The sequence below is a fragment of the Fundulus heteroclitus genome, chromosome 7 (genome assembly GCF_011125445.2).
Source record: "Fundulus heteroclitus isolate FHET01 chromosome 7, MU-UCD_Fhet_4.1, whole genome shotgun sequence".
In the NCBI taxonomy this organism is placed as follows: domain Eukaryota; kingdom Metazoa; phylum Chordata; class Actinopteri; order Cyprinodontiformes; family Fundulidae; genus Fundulus; species Fundulus heteroclitus.
In genome coordinates this window covers 14,908,156-14,927,845 of record NC_046367.1, presented here as the reverse complement: position 1 = coordinate 14,927,845, position 19,690 = coordinate 14,908,156, and the positions used below count along the sequence as shown (strand labels likewise).

Here is a 19,690-nt window from a genome sequence, read left to right as displayed (position 1 = left end):
CTTCTAATCGGTCAGGCTGTGAGGATGTTTTGTGTCCTGAGACCACCTCAGGTTACCCCTGCACCCATTCTTCCTATAGATCTAGTAATCGGCCATGATTACACCATTTGGAAACCTTCATTTTCTCATTGTGTTGATTTGAATGCATGCTTGAACTCACTGAGATGCTAAGCAACATCATCTCTCTTCACCTTCACCTTTCCAGCCGACTCCAGAAGGCTTTGGGTCAAAGGTGGCTGGGATTTGGAGCCGTTCCTTATTTCATCTACAACTCCTCCTGAAGAAAAGGGAACTGGGATCATGCCGCTGCAGTCTTTCTCTGGTGGTGCGGTCGTCTTTTGGTGAAGTGCTGTTGTTGTTTTTGGAGGCAAACCCACATTTCGGTATTGAGTCCCAAACTTTCAAGCTTGTTTTCGTTGGACCACGGCACCTTCTCCTTTTAAGGTGTAGGGAGCTTTTAGCAAGACGTTGCTGGAAGAAAATCCATCTCTCTTGCAGCCCTGTTCCTTAGGTGAGACGTGGAGCCTCCAGCAGATCATCATCATATGTAGAACCCAAACAGCTCTTGCCAGAATTTCTTCAGCTCCTTCAGTGGTCCTGGTGACCTCCAGGCAGCCTCCCTGACCAGATTCTCTCTCGTCATTTCATCCATTTTTGAAATAAAAGTTCAGTTTGTGTAATATCCCCGTCTACCAGTTATTATTTAACATTTCCACTTTGCCCTGGTGTACACACACACACACACACACACACACACTTGCGCGCACATCATGTGGAAAAACAAAATCACCCAAATTAATTAGTACTTTTTTATTAACAAATACCTTGTACATGCAGTATATTGATGGCTAATCTCCTTTTTTAATGACTTCTGGGAAAGTTATTTCGATTTAAACAGCAAAGATTTATTTTGTTTCGCTCATTCAACTTTTTGTTTGTCTAGTCAAAAGTACGCCAGGGTCAATACAATGAATAATAATTTAAACTTTAATAAGTAAAAACACATGCTCAAAAATAAACTAAGCCTGCGATATGTCAGTGAAACAAAAAAAGTGGTCAAAATTTAATTTGTTTTTGTCGGAATGGGATGTGTAAATCATTGTAGGTCTAAATCTTTCTTTGTAGGTTTGTCTTATTAACAGCAGGGCATCCAGTTGCAAATTCTTTTGGGCTGAATTGAGAAACAAAAGGAAGAATTTGGTCTATTCTCAGCAATAGAAACAAAGATTTGGGTCCCGCTTTCTTTGCTGAATTTCAATGAATAAATTAAAAACAGATCTCAGTGCACACAAATCTGCTTTTGAATGAAGGTCACCGGATCCTCTTTACTATGAAATTAAAGAGAAAAAAACTGCTATTGAAAGATGTATTCTTTGTGTTGGACCTAACGTTTCCCATTGTTAGAAGGTTTTAATTTGTCAATAATAATTTTGCACTAATTAAGAATAAAAATTCTCCATCTGCATAAATCACATGTGGTGGTGGTGCGCTGAATTTGTACGATTCTTGAATTGCAGTCGGGGCCGCACAAATTCGGTCCAGGGGCCACCATTTGGTTGGACACCCCTGATCAAACAGAAATGTATTTTCTGTTTGAAGCAAACTTTAGGATTCCCCAGACCCTAGCACCTACTGCCCTTTGGCTTAAATGTCTTCTGTGTAATTCTTCTTGTAGCCTTCTACCAGTCGCTGTCATCGTCATATAAAATAAAATGTAGCATACTTGTATGTACACCATGTGTCAAGTCACCCAGCAGCATATCTATGAGATCAAGATCTGGGCTTAGACCATGTCGGCACAGGGCTTTCCATTTCTTAATTCTCTGCTGGTCCATGGGGGATTTACTGGTGAGTTTGGGTCATTGTCATATTGATGGGTGAAGTTCCATTTCAGATTTGATTTCTTTACAGATGCTCTCACACCTCCTTCACGTTCCCTCTGATACACTGTAGAATAGACAGAGAGGTCAATGATGAAGAGCGGGTCAGGTCCTGATGCAGCAAAGCATGATAGGTCCACCTCCATGCTTCACAGATGGTAGGAGGTTATTCCCCCTGGATGTTGTAATTGGATAAATGTCATATGTCTGTTCTGGTATACAGCTATTTCAGTTTTAGGTGCATGGGCTTAAAGAAAAATATTCTACAAATCCAGCAATTCTGAGGACAAGGAACGAGCTAAAATCCAAGTGTAAGGAGAACCTTTTTCAGGACTGGACAGTTCTTTAAAGAACTGCCCCCAGATTGTGGCAATTTTTACATGAACCAAACTTTGAGTAAAATATGTTTTCCCTTTGAGTATTTGCGTAGTTTCTTAATGCAACACCCAGATTATGGAACTGAAAAACATGCAGTATCAGGTAAATCCACAGGAGGGCAGCATTAAACAACAAGTAAACTGATCACGAATGATAAAGCTACAAAATAATTGAAACTGCTGAATGCAAATGAATGTTTTTAATAAACATACTTTCTTTGGCATAAAACAATAAAACAATTATTGCAGAATAATGAGCTCTTTAATATCCATTGATTAAAAAAGTGCTAACGGCAGTGACACTAAAAGTGTCTATATCTGTGTACAGAAATATAATGAAAGGTAAAATAGCTTCAGACACCCGGGACGGAGAATTAGGGGCCATTGTAGATGAAAGAAGAAAAGGAGAGCATTTCTGCTAAAAAACAAACAAACTAAAAACTCAGAACTTTAGAGGTTAATTTCACATATTTTCAAGAAAATACTTCTCTGATGTAGAAAATCTCTGAAAACTTCTGTGTTTTTTTCCTAAAAAAATTAAAGAGTTTTGTTCTTGCAAATTTCCAACTATACAATTTGAGAAAATATTTAAATGTAGAATATCTTTTCCTTTAATCATGGACTTTTCAGATGTTTTTTTCTGGGCTGTTTCAAACAAGAATTGTTTCAAACAGAAAAATGTAAAAAAAAATACAAATAAAATAAATTCTGCTGTTTGTAAACTTACAGACTAGACAGATGATTTAAAAGCCAGTTTACCTGTTTGGGACGGTGGCAAAAAAATAATATTTGGACAAAGTAAAGACAGATCCATAAAGGAGGACCCAGACATGAACGAGATTTGCACTCGCAGCAGTTTGAGCAAACAATTTAAACCCCCTTGCCTCTCGGTAATGATGGATTAAGAGCAAACAGCAGGATAAAGGCATGGCATGTACATGCAGACATGTTTTAACTGTACGAACTGTGCTGTACGGGCCGACACGTCCAGCCTGTCCCGTACGCATGAGTGCGGCTTCATTCCAGTCCCCGTTTGTGCAGTGAACTGCAGAAACAAAAGCTTGGTGACACGACGGCAGCACAGTGTGAATACCAAACAGCACACTGATTTAAAAGAGAAAAAAAAAAAGGACTCTTATGCCGTCCGGCTCTGCTCGGCCTGCACAGCTCTTCTGTCCAGAAACTGGAGGTTGATCGGCGTGGCGGGGCAGAGCAGAGTCCTGGTGATTGGCTTCACTGTCTTTCCGGCTGGGTCCGGCCTGACCTCATAGTGCTTTATCACCTAAAAAGGAGCGCAAGCAGAGGATTGTTTATGTGCAACACATGGCTGCAGACGTACAATATCCATCGTCCACCTCAAATATGACGGGTAGAAGCAGATGCTCTTACCCTGGACAAAAGCAGATACATCTCAAGCTCGGCCACCCTCCGTCCTAAACAGGCCCGGATCCCGAAACCAAACGGCACCGACCCGAACGGGTGCTGCTTGATGGCGTCGTCGCCGCCTCGGAGCCAGCGCTGCGGCAGGAAAGTGTGCGGATCGGGGAAGATGCTCTCATCGTAGGACACGGCGTAGTGGCACAGGTGGAACAGAGTCTGGGAGGGAGGGGGGGGGGGAACTCTTGATGCATCCAGTTGAAACCAGATATTTAGGTTTTTACACAGTTTAAAAAGACGTTTAAGATTATTATTATTTTTACTCTTAAATCAGACTAAACTTTTCCTGTTTTTATTTTCCTTTTAGATTACTGGAAGGATTTCTTTTTTTTTTACTGAATGCCAGGACTACGAGAGAGAAAATCCGGTGTTACTTTGAATCGTCTCGCTAATGAAAAGTGCTACAGAAATAAACTCGCCTTACTTGTTTTCAAACTCAAGAGTTCAAGTTTACAGAGATTACAGCGATTTGAACAATTCATGATGATGTCAGGATTTTTGTAAGCTTTTCATTGGTGGATTCGTATTATCTGAGTTAAAATGGAGGAAGAGACCAGCCCCTCTACCGCCATGGGCTGAATGAAAATTTCGGAGACCTGCCTGGAGGTCCGATGAAGCTAAAACTGAAACGTTTTAGCTTCAAAACATTACATTTAAAGAGAATAAAAAACACCATCCCATAAAGGTAGTCCTACAAAATAATAAAATAATAAGTACAGCCATTATGTATATATATATATATATATATATATATATATATATATATATATATATATATATATATATATATATATATATATATATATATATATTCATTATTCAGTGTGTGTAAATGTCTGATTTAACCTGTACTTTTTTGACTTTGTGTCTTTTTTTTATTTGCTTCTACAGTATAGGCTGTTAATTTCACCTTATTTGATATTTAAAGAGAAGGATTATTATTATCATAGCAGGAAATCAGAACGTGTGTTTGTTTATTTTAATTTTGGCATACCCTCTTAAAGCCTGGGACGGTTGGACATCTGTCTCACCTTTTTTGGAAAGAGATAACCTCCGACGACGATCTCATTCTCAGCTGTGACGCGGGCATTTCCTGGTACCACTGGATACAGCCTGCAGAACAGAGAATGCGTCGAGGAATCAACGCAGTAAGAAACAAAATGTTTCCATGAAGAATAAAATGTCCATCCATCCATTATCTACACCTGCTGTTAACAGTCAGAGAGAATACCCACGCATGCACAGGGACAACAAGCAACTCCATGCAGAAAGACCCCAGGCCGAGCCCAGAGGTTGAAGAAGGCAACAGGGCCTTTAAGATCACTCATCAGAACCTGTTTCAGTGTAGGTACCGACAGTCTCTAGCTAGCTCCAGCCATCATGTTTATGGAGTATTTTGCTTTTGGTCCGGGGTGGACTGGCACATTTCCTGAATGCAATGATGCTGTTCATCATCGGTCAAACAGATGGACATGGCTCCGTCATTTTTCATCATTTTATTTTCCACAAGGAAGCAGCATGACGTGTTGCCATAAATCCTACCACTCCAAATGTATCATTTTTGATTTCCTCTTTAACAAAGTCATTTTTTTTCCTGAACATATAATTGACAACATGCAAATCAATTAATGTATTTTATGCACCCAATTTAAAACTCCAGGAAAACATGAATAAAATTAATTTTTTTGGTCTTACGTATCAATTACGATACAAAGAAAACGTGAAAGCATCACGTTTTATTTTTTTTTTAAAGCAATCAAAATGATTTTCTTTTGTTTAAAGATGTGTAAAGTTTCCTCACAATTACCTATATAAGGCTTTAAATTCATTTAAAATCAATCCACAGATGTGTCTCCATCTAACTCAAATGCTGTGAATTAAGCTAATAAAGCCATGACATCATCATCGTCGTCGTCTGGGTTTTCACAAACCGTTTGAAGTCTTTGTGATTTTGGCTTATGTAAAATTCTGATTTTGAAGAGCGTATTAAAAAAAGATTTGTTAAAAAAACAAAAAAAAAACCCTCATTATTTAGTTCAGCTACAATGAATGTCAATGTCAAAAACGATTATGTGTTTTCATGCCATGTATGTAAATATCTGGTTTTAAATGTACTGTATGGCTTACTAACAGAATGATACAGATAAAAACACGCATCCATCCATCCATCCAACCATCCATCCATCCATCCATCCATCCATCCATCCATGCATCCATCCAACCCATTTAGTTGTTGCAGGGTAGCTGGTCCCTACACACACACTCATCCCTTTTAAACAATGTAAAAAAAAAAAGGAAAGAAAGAAGTAATCTCTCTCTAACCGGAGCGTTTCTCTGATGATGGCCTTCAGGAACGGCATCTTAGTGATGTCTTCACTGACCGGCACTTTGTCTCCAGGGCAAACTCTGATCACTTCCTGGTACAGCTGTTCCTGGATCTCTGGCTCCTTCGCCAAGTGGTACAGTGACCAGGAGATGGTGTTGGAAGTCTGTGAGAAAAAAAAGGGTCAAAGCACGGACAAAAGTCGTCCTGTTTGGTAAATGTCACATGCATTTTAATACGCTTAGTGTCTAAAGTGTTTGTTGAAATATGAAATATGAAATAGATAAGACTGATCACATGGTTTCTCTTTCGGTGCTTACGGCTCGGCCGACAGCTGTAAATGCTCACCGTGTCTACTCCCGCCAGAAGGAGCTCGGTGATGCTGCCCAGGATCTCCGTCACCGTCATCTGTTCACTGAGCAGCAGGTGCGTGAGGTACGCTCCCTCCGTGTCCTTGTCCACGTTCACGTTCTGCTGGATCTCTTCGATTTTTTTATTCACCAACTTCTCAGCTAAGACACAGTAAATCATTTCATTCATTTTTTTTTTTTTTAAAGAGACGGCTGTGACATGTTGCCCACTAGATGGCGACCAAGAGACACGGTGAGGCTTCTTGCTCAACCAGGTTACGGTCAGATGAACATGGATGTTGGACTTTGCCTTTTTGATAGAGTCATAAGAGTGTGTTAACCTTGAGATGGATTGATAATGGAGCCGGAAAAACGGCCTTGGAGTTTGAACTCAAGTAACCTCTTGAAAAGCAAATATGAGTGTGTTAAAATTGATATTTTATGGTTTAAATGTATGTTACTTACATGGTTTGATGTTTCATCAAATTTAGGAATTCTATATTCTATATTATTTTTTCAAAAGCCACCAGGGTTCCTACACAATCCAAGACTATTTCAAAGTCCTTTACACTTTACTCTGTAATGCAGATGTTCCTACTTTGGCCAGACTTTACATGCCAAAAACATCCTGATTCAAGGAAGGAAGGAAGGAGGCAAGGAAGGACAGTAGAAAGAAATAAAAAACAAAAAGAAGAAAGAATCTAAAGATGCAAAGAGGAAAGTGAGGAAGGAGGGACAGAGGAGACAGGAAATGGAGTTTGGAAATACAGACAATTTGAAAACATATATCCATACAAAAATATCAATACTGTTTTATTTTTGACACACTTATCTGAACCTGAGAAATACTTAAATCAAATTCTATAATTTTGCTATACTGCATAGAAACCTTGTACCATTTAATGTTTGTTTGTCAAAAGCCAACAGCCTTGAGTTATTTCAACCCTGTATAGTCACAACTGAAAAGGAAAAAGTTGTAAAAATGATCTTTCAAATTCAAAATAAATTGTTTATAGAAAAATACACTAAAACTTTTGCTTATTGACTGATATGTGTTGTGCTCACCAACTTTAAAAAGATGGTCCCAGGTTGCAATGAACTGTTTCCAGGAAGGCAAATAGGGCCAAAGCGACTTGGGGAAGAGGACGATGATGGGGGAGAGCCGGAACATCTCCCCGACTGAGATGATGAACTTTTGAGTTTCCTCGGGTATAACCTCGTTCATGCAGCCCATACGAGTCTCGAACAAAACTGAGCAGATACCTGTGAATGAAAGTAAGACGATTTGCCCGAATCCTAACTTATTTTAAAAGCGTTAAACAGAAAACAATTCTATAAATATAAAATAATATTAAATTGCAATCATTTATTTCAATATGTCAGAACAATGACGGCTACTTCTGAAACTTAAAGGGGACATATCAAGTAAAATGCACTTTTCTAGCCCCTAAGTATATTTTGTTGTGTACTTAGAGTCTCTAGGAATGCAGAAAAGTTGAATGTAGTCTTTCCAGGTCGTGCGTAGATAACTTTATATTATTTTTGGGTCATATTGATCAAGCCCTTCGTTTTTCTCTCTTTTCTGTGAACAGTTACCCGACGGTATTTGCTGCGGAGCTGCTAAACAAGGTCATGGACTTCCTGCTTGCACGCGAGTTCGCCATTTTTATTTCTCAGATTGATTTTGTAGTCCAAGCCACAGGATGCTGAAGCTACAAGTGGATAAGTCCTCAGTTTTTCATCGCACCCTCTACCCCAGCATACTTTAAAAATGGCCGAACTGGAGGGGAGTGTGGTGTGAAGTGCCTCCTTTAGATTTAAAGCGACAGCACCAAACCGAGTTGCTCTCAGACGCACCTCAGAACAGGAGTAAAAGGGGGGAACGTGGGGGTAAATTATCAAGGGATTCAGACCAAAGCATTGAAGCTCCACTTCATATAGACCACAGCTGAATGATTTCACTGTGAAAAGGCAGAACTGAAAAGCATGATATGTCCCCTTTAAAGAAATACATAATAGACATGCTGGGTGTTTGGTTGGTTCGTTTGGGGCTGATATGGAAAATGGGAAACAACAGGAGTTAATGGAGCATTTCAAGCAATAAATATCAAGCGATGAAAGGAACAGCTCGACAAACTGCAGATGCTTGGTCGTTTGATCTGATTCTCAATGGCCAAGTCGACAGCCTGCAGTTGTTTAAAAATTATCCAGCTAAAATACTTGTAACATGAAGGGCAAGCTAATCTCTGTCCTTTTGAGCATCCAGACTCTTTATGAAGATAAAACAGTTGGTTAGAGCTCTGTACGGACACTGATTAGACAAACGAGATAACGCAAATGCTAGAGCTGAATATGAGGCGTTTCAGCAGGAGGCTATGTTTACTTTGGACACAGCTGGTTAGCTTGCTTTGTTCAGATTCATGCTATGCTAAGCTAAGCTATTCTAGCTTTATATGAGGCAGAAACGAAAAGCACTTGGATTATATTAATCAAAACTTAACAAGTTTGAAGCTATATGTGGATGATGAAGTGATTTATCTTTCTGTTTGCCGTGCTTAAATATTTTCCAGTTTTGGGGACACTGTACAGAAATAAGCTTAGATTAATTACAGACTTTCAGCTTAATGGGGTGTAAAAAAGTACTGAACACATCAGCATCTTTTTAAATAAGTATATTTCTAATGGAATGACTGACATAAAGTTCACAGCTCCGTTAATTAGATCAGGTGTAATAAAGTGAAGGACACACGGAATACGTCTTTAAAGCACTTACTGAACTTGATTATGTGGTTCATTGAAAACTGGTCACATGCACAGCTTAGATGGTTTTGATTCATTCTTCCATACAAGCAGTCTTCAAATCTAGAAGCTGATGGAGGCTTCTTTACCCTCTGCTTTTCAGTTCCTGACACAAATTCTGAGTTGAATTCAAGTCATCCTATTAGCTTTGCCTTTATTGTTTGAAACCAACTGAGAGTTTCGTTGTCTGAGTGTTTGGGATGTTTGTCATGCTAAAAAAAATTCATCCTCTACATTTCTTTGTAGAAGAATGCTAGATCTTGATAAGCAACAAGAATCATTCTTTCAATTATACTGAGTCTGCCAGTATCATCTGCTGAAAAACAGCCCTAAAGCATAATGTTCTCAGTGCCAATCATCCCTACAGTGCTACTTCTCATCCAAACATGGGTGCACAATGCAGAGATGCCGCCAGGAATTTTGGTCCCCGTGACCAAAAAAAAAAATCGAAATCCTCCCAAAATCTCATAAATATATCTATAAATTTTCTTTTTTAGGGGCCCTGTCGGTCAGGGGCCCTTGGAATTATCCTAACCTAATTGGTTTAAAACTAACCAGACATGTGTTCACAGGTAAATTGATCTGTTTCCATGGGCCTGTTAACCTAATTGTATTGTGATTTTATGTTATTGGCATCTTATCTGTTTGTGTACACTCTGTTCTCTCCTTGTAGTGTCTTGTTGAATGTTCACTGTTCTTACCTGCCTTAGGACAGCGGATGCAAATTAGCCGTTGTGCTAATTCTGGCATATTTACATTGATGCTTTAAGCTGACGTGTCGATGAATGTGCATTGTCCTAATTCAAATAAAAGATAAACTTTCCCCCCCTAAACGCAAACTTTAAACAAGCTTCAGCATACTTCTTCTCCAGGAGTTGTTATGATTTTGGACTTTTGTTTTTGTCTTGGGAAATTCTGGACTGATTTTTATCAAGCGGCCGCCTCGCCAAACTCACGCTACCGCCTCGCCAACATTCCAAAAAAAAAAAACTAACTCGATATGCCTGCATGTTTATTTGACGTTAACGCGCATTTTTATGTTGTTGCTTTCGCACGTGCATCTAGTGAATGGCAGGGAAAAAACACATGGATACGCCCCCCTGCGCGCAAAACTTGTCGTCTCCCCCCCGCCCCAACTTACCGCCTCGCCTAAGCAAATTCCTGCGGGAAACACTGAGCTCTGTCATGTCCTCCAATCATCACTCACTAGCCAATCAGCTTTGTCGCCCCCCAGCCACCACTCAGCACTTGATCAGCTCCATCTGCTACATTTACCTAGTGCCAACTCTCACAAGTCACACTGCCTTTTTATATCTGCCTCAGTTTACCTATCAACGGCACATCTCACTGCCTGCATGTGTGTTTTTTCCAGTGTTTTATCGGCCTGCCCTCTCTAGTTGCCTTAACGAGCGCTCGTTTGCTCCGCCTGGCTCAGGTCATTCCTGAGGATTCTGTGTCTCACTCTGCAAACGCTGGCAACGCGTCGGCTGCACCGGATCAAGTCTGTTCCTGCCAGCGGCGTTCAAGTTAAGTCTGGTTCTGTCTGCAAACCCATCTGCATCTTCTGTTCTCCTGTCGATTCCTGGCTGCCTGCCTCATCTTCCAGCGTTCTCTCTTTTGCAATAAACCTTTTAAAACGCAACTCCGTGTCTGACTCAAACGTAAGGTTCCCAGAGCGGCGTGCATTACAGCCGTGGAGTCTTGTGCAGTGAGGCCATTGGGGTTGAGCGCGTTAATTATTGTTTTCATGGATGAAAGGTTTCAGCTGGTTTCAGGTTTTTCTGAAGCTCTCAGAAAGTTGTGCTTCTGACCCCTGGCATAAGTGTTCATGAAAAGTCAAGTTCACTGACTGAATTGAATCAAAAAGCTGTTCTAAGGGTTCAAAAAGGCTTTTATAACTCTTTAACTGTGCAGGGTTAAACTATGTGGAAGTGTTGAGCGTGCATCCAAATGCTTGCCTCTACATTATCTTGCAGTCTGTAAACTGCAAAATGCAAACTTTACAACCAGAGAAACTGCAAAAAGCAGAAATCTAAAAAAAAAAAAACACAAGTTCTTGAAAGGCCTGGAGGTTCGTGGGAGGCAACAGTGGTGGATCCTTAGAGAAATCCTACACGAAACAAGATACAACAGTGAAGAAAAAAAAACCCACCAACTGAAGAGCTGACCTCCTGTGTTCATTATGTAGTGATAATCTTTCATAGGCCTCAAGGAAAAAATTTATAAATTTGCAACAAGTTTTTTTTTTCTGTTTCAGAAAGGCAATTTCGCCTTTGTGATGTGATCTCAGCTCAGTTTAGCAGCCGCTTACTAAGGACGGAAATAAAAGAAAGATACAGTAGGGGTCAAAACAACACCACAAAGGTAGAAACACAATCTTCACAGAAGAGTGCTAGCTGTATCTTTTGATTCTTCATCTGACCAATCGCAGAAAGACAACTTAAAATGGAAGCTTCACGTGTTACAAATATGCTATCCCCAAAGGATTCTCCCAATCTGAAGGAAATTTAAGACAAATATTGCAGTCTGTAATATAAAAACAGACATTGTGATGTAAAAATGATATATATGTATATGTTTTTGGAATTTGCATGAAAGGGGAGATGAGGTCGAAACGCTAAATGAACCTCAACCTGACCGTTCTGATATATCAGTAAGAGTTGCCCTCCGCTGTGAACTAATGCACTACAATAATCCAACGCACAAGGTTATTCTCAGTATCTAATCAGATCTGAAGGCCAAAGAGTCAGCCACTGGGTCAAAGATGACAACCTGATGTCGGCTACTAACTCGCCAACAAACTGTTGCCACACAGGAGGTGGGCTGTCCCACACCTGGACAGAACTGAGCTGTGAAAGAGGCAACAGGAAAAGCCAGTCTGACAGGAAATCCTACTGTGAAACACTCTTGGTAATTTACATGTAATGTGATAAAATGCTGAGAACAGTTATATCTTTTTTTTTTCTTAAATTCTGTGAGAATTTGGATTTTAACTTATAGGGATTTATAAACTGAGTAGAAAACAATGGAAAGATGTGATAGAAATTACATTTTTCTGTTTGATATATATATATATATATATATATATATATATATATATATATATATATATATATATATATATATATATATATATATATATATATATATAAAATCTGACCGGACTCCCATGCCTTGGTATAGGGTTTGAATCCCAGCCTGGAGTTTATCTTCATGTTCTCCCACTAATGCATCCATTAGTTCTTGGTACTTCTGCCCACAGTCTAAATACATGTATGTCATATTGATTGGTCTCTTTAAATAGTCCTCAGATGTGAGCATGTGTTGTTTGTCCTGTGTGTCTCTCTGTCGCCCTGTGATGGACCGGCAGCCTGTCCAGGGTGAACCCTTCACTGATAAACGGGATTAGAAAAAAGTTGAATGAATGGATAGAAATTGGATGGAAGGATGTTGAAGACTATGTTTAATTTTTTCTTTTCCTTCACAAGTGCGCTCTATCTATCCCCATAAAACAGTTTATACCTTCTGAAGAGATGTTTGCGGCACCATTTAATTAATACATGAGGCCTATTTATTCACTGTCAGCTCACCTTCAAATGCAAATTTGTACAGCTCTTCAGTCAGGTCATTAACCATGACTCCCTGTCCTTTGGTTTCCCTCAGCCAGGCCACTCGGCTGATGAAGTCCGTCACCACCTCGTTGATGGTGTTGGTGTACGACGAGACGTGCTTGGGCTTCAGCATCCGGGGATTCAGGATGCTGCGAATTCGCTGCCACTTGGCTCCCATCCTGCACGCAGGGATTAAAAAAAAATAAAATCAAACCATCTTCAATGCAGAAACTTACAAAGTCTTTAAAAAAAAAATACCTGGAAGAGAACTCATGACCACATGCTGAGGTGTCGAAGTTCGGGGTTTGCACCTTGCACTCGAAGGTTTCTCCCAGATAAAAGAATGCATATTAGAGTAAACTAAAACTACCACCTATGTTTTTTTGTGTAATTCATTACAACATATTTGCGAAAATGTGAGAAATTTTAAATGGCGCTAGGTGTTTTACGCAAGTCTTTTCTTTGACAGCATAATATGTCAATTTGAGCTTATTTGAGCTGCCTTCCTTACGGCGATCTTAAGCAACCCGATGAAAGAGACATTGCTTCTCAACTCCTTCGGTCACCGTACGTCTTTAGAAGTGATCCAGTTCCAAAACAGCTGGTTCAAACAATTCATTACCTCAACAACCGCAGGTCCAACACATTTTTCATATTCCAAACAGCAATCCCAGTCCATTGTCTTAACGTAAAATGTAAAATACTTAAAGATCACCGTAAATTTATGGCAAACTTTTCTACATCATGCAGGCCTAGAAAATTCAGTCTGCAAAAGCAAGAAACTGGTAAGAGGGAACGAAAGGGAGGACCCAAGGAAGGAGGGCAGGCTGGAAACTAGGGCAGAGGGCAAGGAGGACGCGAGAAAGAAAAGAGGGCACTAGAAATGAGATAAGAACAGGATAAAGGAAGGCAGGACACAAGAAGGGAAGGAAAGAGAGGAGAGAAAAGAAGGAAGTACACACCTTTTAGACTGTAGGAGAGAGAATAAGTCTCTGATACAAATGTTTTTCATATTCTCATGTGCTTGTTTTCCTGCTTTTTCAGAAACAGAAGATAGTGAAATGTCCATGCTTCCTCAGACTGCATAGGAACGCTGACTAGCTCGTCAACCAGCTTTGCAGAAGTCTGTCAGCCACCAGCTTAAATGACACACGCTGCAGCAGGGAAAACATCCTAGACATGCAAGGCAGGTTGCATCAAGAGTCAGAGGTGGGAAACACTTACACAGGGTAACCTCCAGCCATTGACAGGATCATAGGAACATTATACTTTATAATGTTCATCTACTCAAATAAATAGTTTTAAAAATCCATACTTTAATTTGAGTACGTTGAGGGAAAATCCCCAGCGAAGCAGGAGCCAGCAGGCCACTTTTGGGTTCTCCTGTCACCTTTTACAAGGTCAGCGCCTACAGGGAGGGGGACCTCTCAGCACAATCTATCTAGACGAGCCACAGTCCTGGGTAATCTCTTTTGTCCTCTCCTCTCACACTAACCCTACAGGTTTTTTAAGAGAGTATTTCTCTCTTTAAGAGAGATTACAGAGACTGGACTGCAAAGTCGGTTGCCATGGAAATTACAGATAAACGGACTCTGAAGGCAAAGAGACATACTTAGACTGGAAAGAAGGACTGCTTATGGGAAAATGTGTCAGCAACGACACGTCTGCGTTACAACATGATCTTCTCCACCAATGCGATGAACAGAACACTGATATGCTGTGCCCCCCCCCCCCCCCCCCCCCCGAATAGGTGGGCAAATCCTTCCTATTTAATGTCTGTGTGGGAGAACAAGCGGGGTTCTCAGGCACCAGTTGTGTTGTTATGAGAACCCAGTACTGAAACTGTAAACATTTCTCTGCCTTTTAGATTAAATCTGGTAAAATATAGTTACAGTTTGAAGAGTGTTTTTATTACTACAGAAGTCTACGATAGAAATACCACATTATCAGATAAAAGAACCTGGGGAGACCGTGATGAACAGTTTTCTGCAGGGTTTCCGTCTGGTCAGGTGAACCATTTCTGTGTAGACGTCACCGTATCTTTTGGATCATTCTCCTGCTCAAAGACTCAGAGATGAACAATTTTGTGTTTTCTAGGGGATAGCACCAGATGTTTACTTTTATCTCTAAAAGTTTACGATGCCATGCAGTCGAACAGTCTTCTCAGGACCTTTGGAAGAGATTCAGGCCCTCAGCATCACACATCCTCCACTATGCCTAACAGAAGGTGCTCATCTCTTTCATCTCCAGATCCTTTTTGCAACGTCCACGTTTAGCTACATTATGGTGTAAAAGACATTTTTTTTGTGACATGCCTCTCCTCATGTAGAGTAGATGGTATTTAAAAGATGGATAGTTGGTTGAGCCCAAGATCAGAGAGCTTCAGAGATGTCCTACCTCGCTTACCAAAATAAACTTTGCTTCTTCTTCAGCATTTACACAGCCGACGGGTTTTTTAAACACTGTTTTAACTGCAGGGGGGAACTGTAGGCGTGGAGCTCTTATAGACACTTCCTGGCTTTTGAAGATCAACACACATACCTTCCTTGTTTTTTTTAAAGCAGTAAACTCACCATAAACCCAAGCTCCATTAAATTCTCTTCCCCTAAATGCAATGCAATGTGGTCGTTGTAGTTTAATCACTGTTGTATCTTGTTTTGTTATGTGGTTTGCCAAAAAAAAAAACGTTCCTTTGCTTCACAGATAAGATGATGTAAGACAATTTCTAACAACTTGCTGCTAAAATGCGGTTAATCGTATTTCTTAATGGGGAGGCTGACGAGCTAGAAAAAAACAGAGCTGAATGTTGCGTTTGACTCACTCTGTTAGGGGTCCGTGGGCCTTGTTCCTGAGCTCTCTGTAGCCCCTCCAGTGGGGCATGTCGGTCCGTATGGGGTGTCTGCCCTCCTGCCTCAGAACCTGCTCTATGAGCTCAGCGCTGGCCACGTTCACCACGATCATGGGGCCGTATTTAGACTTCCATATGCTTCCGTAGATCTTCTTGTGTTCGATCTAGGAGCAGACAAAAGGAGTTGGAAGCCTAATCATTGGGTTATAAACTGCAGAGCAGAAGTTAAAATTAGGCAATCGTTGGCTCTCAGCTTTAAAATTAACTTGTTTGTGTTAATAAGCAGTCAAACCAACCTGGAGGGTAAAAAAAAACATGTTTTTGTCAAATCCCTGCTCATTTCTAACACTGGTATTTATAGAAAATATAAATGTGAATTTCTCCAATGTGAGATGAATAAAGCCTATCTTATCTTAAATAGCTGCAGACCTCGACAGGGCAGCTGAAGGAATTTAGCTGAGCGAGTCGGGTTTTTGTTTGGAAAACATTCGATGTTGGGCCAATGGTACAGAACCACCGCTTTGACATCTGTTCCTGTTTTCACCGTTGTTCTGGTCTGTGCTGCATTGCCACATGACTGTCTCTCTTCTTTAAAAGAGTAAAATGTTAAGGAAGTACAACGTGCTACGCCCATGTAAAGCTATGAAGAGTAAGCAGTGTTGTAAACAACTGAAAAGGGCTTTCTGAGCGACAAAAACCTATTTTAATCGAACCTTTAACGACTCACGGGCTGGAGAATATCTGAGTTAACTTAACGATGTCCGTCAGAGTTTAAGGTGGAAGCTGAAGGTAGAGCTCTGCACTTTACCTGAAACACAAAGGGATGTTCAGTTTCCCAGAGACTAACATCTGCTTTGTGCAACAGGGAAGTTGGTGTCCGGTTCAACATTTAACTAAAGAGTCCTTTCACAGCGTTAAATCAATCTGGTCCAAATTGAACTAGAACAAGGTGGTTTGAAGCTTCTTTTTTTTTTTCTTTTTTTTCCCAGAGCATCCTTGCATTCTTCGATTCACGCTGGACGAATCTGTTTAAAAGTTTTCATGAAAGGAATAAAGGTATCATAAATAAGAAACTTTATCTGGTAGACTGTGATAAGCGTAGCAAAGTATGTTCAGGTTTGACCCGTGAAGAGGTTGGGAGTTTTCGAACTGGAGCCCAATACTGAATATTACACTTTAGCAATTTCAGCATAATAATGGGGGCGGGGGTGGGGGGTGGGGGGGTCAAAATTTAACCATTAAATCTGAAAGAATTTAAAGGATAACCTTTCTTGTTTGATTGTTGTGTCACCATAGTTACAATCTGATGCTACACATTCAATCTTGTTTTTGTGTTTAAGCTGGGTCTGCTCACAGATACATATCAGTATGTAATAATCTGTCCGCTTGTTTATGGTTTATGTGTTTTCTATACTGCGTGTGATCTGTTGACTTTTTTTTTGTTACTGCATTAATGTGTTATTGTACTATTATATTAAGTAAGCACATCATGAGTATTGGACAACCCAGAGCCAAATTGCCTAAACATACCTGCCATATAAAGCTGATTCTGAGTAGCCAAAAAACAATCAGTAATTGCTTTTAAGGCCATTAAACTTGGCCCCTCTCCGAGTATCTGTATTGAAACGCTGTTATTGGTAATGATGTTGACAGGATGAGCCCCCCCTAAAAAAAAAACCCAAAAACAAATCTTGAGACTTAAATATCATGCTATTACAAAGGGAAAAGAGTTAGCTATAAGTAGAATAGAATAGCTACAAATGTAGCTTTATAAATAAGATTTCCTGTTACCAGAAAAATCCAGTCTGTGTTGGTTGTCACACTCTACTTGGGGTTGGTTGCATTTTTGATTTAGTTATCAATAACGTTTAAGCAGAATAAGATACATGATAATAAGTGAATTGTTTTATTAACTGGGTCTTTAAGCTTCGTCCTGATATGAAAACAACTTTTTTACACTAACATTTTTTAGTAATTTGGAATATTGTAAAAAAGAAAAAAGAAAAAATGTGACTACTATCCCCAGTCTCCCCTACCTGTCAGTTATAAACAGGGGAAACACATCCTGACGGGGGTCTACACATCCCATCAGATACTGCTCCCCCTGAACCAGACATGGAAAACACATCCTGACGGGGGGAAACGCATCTTGATCACTGAGCTATATTATACACTGGAGTGCTAATCACCGTCTGTTTGAACGAGTCGCTTTGAAGCCACCAGCCGCCATATTGGTACTCCCTATTTCCCCCCAGTAACTATGGAATATGTGCGCTACAGCATCGAATAACGAGGATTTTCTCATGTTCAGGGGGGGCTTAAGACTTTTAAAATGTCAAATGCCATATACTTTTATGTTATGTTCTAAAACTATCAAGTGCTGAGAAAGTCATGTGCTGAAATATTTTGCATTTTATTCATTTAAATATATATGTTTAACATTTATAAATATATAAATAACAATATACAAAAACATATATTTACATATGTGTATACATATATATACATAAATACATATACACATACTTATATATACATATATATATATTTAATATGAATAACATGTAAAATATTTCAGCACCTAATTTCCTAGTAGTTGATAGTGTTAGTACTTCCACTGACTGTAGAATTACCTGTAAAACGTTTTCACTCAGCCAGAAAACTGCTTGTTGTTTCAAGCAAATCCTATGGGATTCTGTGAGAGTAGGGAGTAGCAAGATGGCGGCCAGTGACTTCAGTTTTTCGGCAAAATCAGCACTCCAGTGTATTATATAGCTCAGTGATCTTGATGGGCCAAGCAAGCGTTTAAGCTTGGCGTAGTTCACCGCGCGGACGTAAGAGCAAACTGCGCCGCTCACGAGCCGTAATGTAATGAGCACGCGCGTTGTGTGCCGCGTTGAAGAAGACGAATGACTTCACAAATTGTATATGTTTTACCTTTTTTGGATAAAAAATAGAATTTGTCATTAGCATAGAATAAGTCTATCTAGGTTTGACCTGTCAAACTGCAGCCAAAAGCCTTAAAATAATCTATTTATTTGGATGTGTTTGCTGACTTAATATAATAAAGGTTTCAAAAATAGCAAATTATAACCACCAATCAGAAACTGCTATGAGTAAAAAAAAATAATCTGAATATTTAAGATTACGGAGCAGTGCTGGTCAAAACCGGTTCGGCGCTATTATTGTGAGCAGTGACTGGCTACTTTGTTCAAGCGCCGCATCGGAGGCCGACTTCGGCGTCGCCTTTCCAACTTACTTGCATTTGCTGCGTTGTTTTAAAATAGCCCTTTATAAAGAGCCAGTACAGTGTAGTGGCGAAGCTCGGTCCGCCCAAGTCATCCATAGTTTTCTGCTTGCTGACGCCCATCACGGTGCCGCCGCTGGTGGAGGTGGACGTTCGTCGGCCGAGGACGTCCCCGTTGAGCACCGCTGCCGCTCTTGGTACGCCGGCATGTCGGCTCAGCTGCAGACAGCTGTTCCCCAGAGGTTTCCACAACATCTCGGCGTCCGGTTATCCGAGGTAACGCGAAGCAAACCCTCCACCCCGGAGTTTCAGCCTGCCTCTGATGTGTGTGTGGCTCTGTGTGCAGACTGAGGCGGCTGTAAATAATGGCTCCTTGTTTGCAGTGCACCCCTCAGCCGGACTTTGTCTCTGCTGCAGTTTGCCAGCGGAGAGGCCACACATGTTGAACAGCATCCGCGAACAGAGACATGCCTCTAAAAAAAAACAAAAAAAAACACTGTGAGGCCAATCACAGCACAGGCAATGAGGTTCACAATAAATAAATAAAAATCAATATATAGTTTTTTTATGGTTTGTTTTTTATTCGCTTTTGCCAAATTATTCAGACAGATATCTGCCTGAATAATGTGCTTGTTGGTGAATTCCTTATAAAAAGGAATTCACCAACAAGCACAACAGACAGTGGCAAACGTCGCTCCGCCTTCTGGTCCTTTAGTTCAATGAACAGCAAAGTATGTAGGCTATTCTTAAAATAGCTAAACACATAAAAAAGGTCCTTCAGATCTCCACACTGCTTCTTATTGCTGCAGTCGGTCCAT

At 40.2% G+C, this 19,690-nt stretch overlaps 1 protein-coding gene across 2 annotated transcripts; it reads right to left on the bottom strand.

Annotated features, from left to right (window-relative positions):
• Positions 1-2,442: 2,442 nt before the first annotated feature.
• Positions 2,443-19,313, bottom strand: si:dkey-91i10.3 (cytochrome P450). Of its 2 annotated transcripts, XM_012868543.3 has the most exons (9): positions 18,885-19,313; positions 15,599-15,789; positions 12,757-12,956; positions 7,433-7,630; positions 6,366-6,529; positions 6,017-6,183; positions 4,726-4,807; positions 3,647-3,853; positions 2,443-3,539 (listed from the first exon to the last, which is right to left on the bottom strand). In XM_012868543.3, the coding sequence occupies exons 1-9, from the start codon at positions 19,125-19,127 to the stop codon at positions 3,393-3,395; spliced, it is 1,599 nt and encodes a 532-aa protein (XP_012723997.2). In that variant the 5' UTR covers positions 19,128-19,313; the 3' UTR covers positions 2,443-3,392. The 2 variants fall into 2 exon arrangements, with proteins under 2 accessions (XP_012723997.2, XP_035994915.1); XM_036139022.1 differs by lacking the exon at positions 2,443-3,539 and having other exon boundaries at positions 3,691-3,855; positions 4,727-4,807.
• Positions 19,314-19,690: the final 377 nt, after the last annotated feature.

Bases quoted from the DNA above. Each gene is read 5' to 3' on its own strand.
- si:dkey-91i10.3 (XM_012868543.3), bottom strand. From the start codon at position 19,127: ATGTTGTGGAAACCTCTGGGGAACAGCTGTCTGCAGCTGAGCCGACAT. The intron at 7,631-12,756 runs GTGAGCTGACAG...TTTCATTCACAG, and splicing joins GTACAAATTTGCATTTGAAG to GTATCTGCTCAGTTTTGTTC. The intron at 6,530-7,432 runs GTGAGCACAACA...ACTGTGTCTTAG, and splicing joins GGACCATCTTTTTAAAGTTG to CTGAGAAGTTGGTGAATAAA.